General features: G+C 38.3%; 1 protein-coding gene across 1 annotated transcript; it reads right to left on the reverse strand.

Moving 5' to 3' along the window:
• Positions 1 to 605: 605 nt before the first annotated feature.
• LOC137650475 (basic salivary proline-rich protein 2-like) lies at positions 606 to 5,878 on the reverse strand. The gene is made up of 2 exons (XM_068383700.1): positions 5,829 to 5,878; positions 606 to 1,974 (listed from the first exon to the last, which is right to left on the reverse strand). Exons 1-2 carry the CDS (start codon positions 5,876 to 5,878, stop codon positions 606 to 608), a joined length of 1,419 nt encoding a protein of 472 aa, XP_068239801.1.
• Positions 5,879 to 6,580: the final 702 nt, after the last annotated feature.

Consider the following 6,580-nt stretch of genomic DNA (forward strand, 5'->3'; position numbering starts at 1 on the left):
ATTGCTGTACTGCAGGTAATAATATTCATTGAAAATGTTGATAATGACATTCCAATATGTGCATCAGCATTGTTATTTATGCAATTCACTGTGGCTGCAGGGGCATAACGCAATTAGAATAGCGCCAACGTATCCCTGCGTTTTGTAAAAGGTGATTAAAAGGGACGGGACGAGTGGGCTGGGAACCCCCTCTCCTGTATCTTATTCTTGTTTTGGCTATACAGGCTTTCGTTTGGGCTAGGCAAGCCTTCGTTTGGGCTGGGTAGACCTTTGTTTGGGCTAAAAAGCCTTTCTTTTGGCTGGGAAGGCCTTCGTTTGGGATGGGCAGGTCTACGTTTGCTATGGGCAGGCCTACGTTTGCGATGGGCAGGCCAACGTTTGCGCTGGGTAGGCCTTTGTTTTGGGCGGAGCATGCCTTTGTTTGGGGTGGGCAGGCTTTTTTTTGGGCTGGGCAGGCCTTTTTTTTGGGCTGAGAGGCCTTTTTTTGGGCTAGGAAGGCCTTTGTTTGGGATGGACAAGCTTTTGTTTTATGGTGGGTAGGCCTTCGTTTGGGATGGGAAGGCCTACGTTTGCGCTGGGCAGGCCTACGTTTGCGCTGGGCAGGCCTACGTTTGCGCTGGGCAGGCGTTTGTTTGGGCTGGGCAGGCGTTTGTTTGGGCTGAGAGGCCTTTGTTTTTAGCTGGGAAGGCCTTTGATTGGGCTGAGAGGGCTTTTTTTGGGCCAGGAAGGCCTTTGTTTTGTGGTGGGCAGGCCTTTGTTTTGTGGTGGACAGGCCTTCGTTTGGGATGGGCAGGCCTGCGTTTACGCTGAGCAGGCCTTTGTTTGGGCTGAGAGGCGTTTTGTTTTTGGCTGGGAAGGCCTTTGTTTTGGGCTGGGCAGGCCTTTGTTTGGGGTGGGCAATCCTTTGTTTGGGATGGGCATGCCTTTGGTTTGCCAGGGCAGGCCTTTGTGTTGCCCGGACAGTCCTTCGTTTTGGCTAGACAGGCCTCCGTTTTGGCTGGGGAGTCCTTTGCTTGGGCTGGGCATGCCTTTGGTTTGCCAGGGCAGGCCTTCGTTTGGGCTGGGCAGTCCTTTGTTTTGGCTGGGCATGCCTTTGTTTTACTCGGGTAGGCCTTCGTTTTGGCTGGGCAGTCCTTCGTTTGGGCTGGGCATGCCTTTGGTTTGCCAGGGCAGGTCTTCGTTTGGGCTGGGCAGTCCTTTGTTTTGGCTGGGCATGCCTTTGTTTTACTCGGGCAGGCCTTCGTTTTGGCTGGGCAGTCCTTCGTTTGGGCTGGGCATGCCTTTGGTTTGCCAGGGCAAGTCTTCATTTGGGCTGGGCAGTCCTTTGTTTTGGCTGGGCATGCCTTTGTTTTACTCGGGCAGGCCTTCGTTTTGGCTGGGCAGTCCTTCGTTTGGGCTGGGCATGCCTTTGGTTTGCCAGGGCAGGTCTTCGTTTGGGCTGGGCAGTCCTTTGTTTTGGCTGGGCATGCCTTTGTTTTACTCGGGCAGGCCTTTGTTTTGGCTGGGCAGTCCTTCGTTTGGGCTGGGCATGCCTTTGGTTTACCAGGGCAGGCCTTCGTTTGGGCTGGGCAGTCCTTCGTTTGTGCTGGGCAGGCCTTTGTTTTGCCCGGGCAGGCCTTCGTTTGGGCTGGGCAGTCCTTTGTTTGGGCTGGGCAGGCCTTTGTTTTGCCCGGGCAGGCTTTCATTTGGGCTGGGCAGTCCTTCGTTTGGGCTGGACAGGCCTTTGTTTTGCCCGGGCAGGCCTTCGTTTGGGCTGGGCTGCGCAGCGCGTCATTGGATGGCCGTCGGTCACTTACCCGCCAGTTCTCTAGCCTTTGGACAGCTGCTCGGATTGGTTCTATTCCATCCAGTCCACCATTGCAAAGCTTTTTTGGGATTTCAGTCTTTACCTTAATTCCTGGTGATTTGGAGAGGATGCCGTGGGTGATTATTCTTTTCAGTTTTACAAAGCCATTGACAACTAATTTACAATGGCTGATGGAATATGAAAATGTTTGGAATAAAACTAAAAACGAATAATTTAAAATATATATATATATATATATATATTATATATATATTATATATAATATATATATAATATATATATAACATGCATATATATGTATATATATATATATATATATATATATATATATATATATATATATATATATATAATATATATATATTATATATATCTAATATATAATATATATATATAATATATATATATGTATATATATATAAAATGTTGACATAAACATGGCTGAAAAGAAACTTTCAAGATTTTTTTTTTTTTTAAAGTGACCCAGATCCCCAAAAGAAGAAACGGCAGAAAGGAATTATATCTTCCGCTGGAACCTAAAATAATAAAAACGAATTGTCTTGGTCTATATATGTCATGATAATTCCTGACCATTAGCCAAAATCCTTTTCGGGGGAGAAGGTTAACTTTTCAGTATTTCCCTACCCCGGATGAAAAAAAAAAATTATTTTATTTACCTTATTTATAGACCTAGATAAATAGAAGAAAAATACTGGAATATCCTTGATAATTATTGATTTATCTTTGATATCTAGTTTAAAGGTTTAAAGGCCACTCATGAATGACAGAGACAAGGGACAGTGACATTGACCTATCGAGTAGGACAATGCCCTAGAGACTGTATATACACGTGCTCAGCGCCCAAGCCCCCTCTCCACCCAAGCTAGGAATAAGGAGGGCCAGGCAATGGCTGCTGATAACTCAGCAGATAGACCTTTGGAAGGGGTCACTAACCTGCGGCTCTTTCGAGAGCTGACCTAACCTTTTTTATCCATTAAAAAACAAAGAAATTATGTAACAATTTTACTTATTTTTTAGAAACTTGTAAATAGTTTTCCAACCTCAACTATTGAATAATTTAACATTTAAATAATCTTAACCTAAAATTACAATGAAAGGTATTTTTAGAAGTGATGTCAATTGTAAGAAAACCTGCAGTATTTACCAGAAATCTTGAGAAAAGAATTTGTTCACTTTCCATCACTGAAACAATACAAAGAATCTGCAGACTGTGATTTTGATGCCATAAAAAACAGCTATCTTGAAAATGGAAATGGATTTTAAAGGACATTCCCAAAAATTCAGAAAGGCGAAAACAACCCTGTCCTTTCAGATCAAACTATTCCGGGCAGATATCTCTATAGTAAGTTTGTCAGCCTTTACTAATGTGAACCGAGCAGAGTTTGAGCTTAATATAGCTGAATTGCAGGAAAATGTTGTGGGTATCAAAATTTAAAGGTTTACTCTCTGATCTAGTTTTCAGAAACACAGGAAGTCCCATTAACCACAGTGTTAAAAATTTGCTTTTAAAAAAACGATAAAAATCCTGGAATAAATGTTGCCAGTCGTTTACCGTTTTAAGAAATGGATATATCGACGTAAAGGAGTGATATTACGGTCACCAACCCGTAAGAGATAACAACAAAGTAGGGTAAAATTACGGTCGCCTGTATTTTACTGAAATACGGCTGCGAACAATATATTTTTACGGAGAATTTCCGGTAGAAATTACGGTTTTTTATTTTAAAGTGTAGTCAACGCAAATGGGGATATCTGGTAACTGATAAATATGAAAAAAGGAAGATGAGAATGTTTTTGAGGTTTGGAGGCCGATGTGGTAACGTCCCTGATTGGTGATCGCCAGACCGGGGTTTGAGTCCCGCTCAAACTCGATAGTGTCTTTGGTCGCTGCAATCTCACCATCCGTGTGAGCTAAGGATGTGGGGTTTGGGGGAGCCTATAGATCTATCTGCTGAGTTATCAGCAGCCATTGCCTGGCCCTTTTTGTTCCTAGCTTGGGTGGAGAGGGGGCTTGTGCGCTGATCATATGTATATATGGTCAGTCTCTACTCTCTAGGGCATTGTCCCTTGCCTCTGTCATTCATGAACGGCCTTTAAACCTTTAAACTACTAAAATACTAATAACTTTGCATTTGGGGTTCTCTCTATTTTTGAATCCACTTATATATATTAAATTTTCAAACATGAATCTCATAAAAGGAATATTAAGAAGTAGATTACAAAAATAAAGCTTGTGATCTTGCATAAAGCTGAAAACTACTCCTTCTCTCCAAGCATTAAACATCACCAATGAATCACAGGAACAAATCAACTGTACCTATATAACTCTTAGATAAAAATTATACTTTAATTTTCAATAATGAATTTCCTTTAAGCTATTAGAAAGGCATATAATCCCTATGATTTAGGACTGTAATGTTGTCTTGCTCTTCGTGATACTGTCTCCCCTATAAATCTCACTGATACTATAAACGTTTTTTTATTTTTTTTTATTTTTTTTTTATTTTTTTTTTTATTTTTGGCAATCTCATATATATGAAAGTAATACAAAACTTAGTCAATTATTTGGCCATGTGGATGTAATTATATAATTTCCTTTGCATATTGTGATCATCACAATAATTATTCCTACTTCTGTGTCTCCCATAAATCTCAATGATACTATTTGTGTGTTTTTTTTTTTTTTTTTTTTTTTTTTTTTTTTTTTTTTTTTTTTGGGCAATCTCATATATATGAAAATGATACAAAACGTAGCCATATCATTTGGTCATGCGAATATAATTTTATAATTTCTTTAAATAATTTATGATTATATACTTCCCCTTTCAATTATAAAGTATGATCTTATGGAATCCAGCAAGACAATGTAGCCATGTTTCTTTTGAATATTGTGATCATTACAATAATTGTTCCTACTACTGGTTGTAAAAAAAAAAAAAAAAAAAAAAAAAAAAAAAAAAAAAAAAAAAAAAAAAAAAAACTTGTTACATTGTTACGAGTGATGACAATTAAATGAGGGATAAACCCTAAAGAATATATCATCTATTTGTTTTTTTAACGTGAGAAAAATAAATAATATCACGATAATTATCTTACTAAGTAGGCCTATTGAACAATATTGTTATTTCTGATATAGAGCAGATTTTGATTTTCGTAGATGGCTATATTTATCATTGCGGCTGTGACACTGCTACATTTTTTAGATTCTCTAAATAAATGGCTCTTCTAGCTTCAAAGGTTAGTGACCCCTACACTAGTCCTGTTCTAGCGTTTGCAAATGGAAGCCTGTGTTAATTTGGCTAAATGAAAATGTGTTCGCATCATATCTCATGGAAACAAAAGGGCAAAATGGAGACGAGTGGGTGTGAGTCAGAATGCATTCATTTCGAGAATGCAACACGATTTCTAGTTTTTTTTTTTTTTTTTTTTTTTTTTTTTTTTTTTTTTTTTTTTTTTTTTTTTTTTTTTTTAATATCAGCATAGAGTTTTTTTTCATATTGCAAGATGCTTTAAAAATACGTTCTGTTAGAAATTTGCTGTATAAAACGGTAAAAATCCTGGAATAAATGTTGCCAGGCATTTGCCGTTTTAAGAACGGATATATTGACGTAAATGTCACCAACCCGTAAAAGATAATAGCAAAGTAGGGTAAAAATTACGGTCGCCTGTATTTTACTGAAATATGACTATGAACTCGGTTGAGTCCCTTGTTAGGCTGGGAGGAACGTAGAGAGTAGAGGTCCCCTTTTTTGTTTTTGTTTCATTTGTTGATGTCGGCTATCCCCCAAAATTGGGGGAAGTGCCTTGATATATGTATGTATGTATGTATGTATGTATGTATGACTATGAACATATTTTCACGGAGAATTTCCGATTAAAATTGCGGTTTTTTAACAGTGTAGTTTTAGGCTTTAATTTTTTTTTATTAAATGTCAAATCTGTATGATTAATTTTCTCCCATTCAAACAAACAATAGTGTTTGTTGATTGATTAAACTAACCCTCCTGCCAAAGCTACATCTGGTATGTAAGCAACTTTTTCTGCGGTCATTGTGAATACATAAATCTTATGTATTTCTTATTCTTGTTAAGAGCCTGTTCATGTAGCTATTAACTCTCTCTCTCTCTCTCTCTCTCTCTCTCTCTCTCTCTCTCTCTCTCTCTCTCTCTCTCTCTCGATATATTAAAAATTCTTGTCTCTCAATATCTCTATCTCATAAAATATAATCAGCATAGAACTCACTCTCTCTCTCTCTCTCTCTCTCTCTCTCTCTCTCTCTCTCTCTCTCTCTCTCTCTCTCTCTCTCTCTCTCTCTCAAAAAGTTCGTATTTGTTCCCCCTTCAGCCGTAAGGATAATTCAAAGGAAATAAAAAATAACATACGATGTTTAAGTCATCAAAAGCTGTAATTACTGAGTTAAAATAACCATTCACGCTAGATTTAATCTAAATCGATGATTTAAAATGACTAACTTCACAGCAGCCTCGGATATGGAAAAATATACTTCCATTTTTTTCCAGACACAAAATCGAAGAATAAAAAAGACATGCTTCACTAACAACTGGGAAAATATAAGTGTTAGAATGATCTAACTCAATTCAAATAAAGGTGAGTCTTTATTCTTCAACTTACCTGAACAAAAATGGCTTCAACAAACTTGGTTTTGTTCGAACTAAATTGACTAAGTTACTTTTATTATTAACAAATGGCCATCATTCAGTTTACTTTCCGTCCATGACCGAACACCAAAAA

Source organism: Palaemon carinicauda, chromosome 12, assembly GCF_036898095.1.
Source record: "Palaemon carinicauda isolate YSFRI2023 chromosome 12, ASM3689809v2, whole genome shotgun sequence".
NCBI classification, from domain to species: Eukaryota; Metazoa; Arthropoda; class Malacostraca; order Decapoda; family Palaemonidae; genus Palaemon; species Palaemon carinicauda.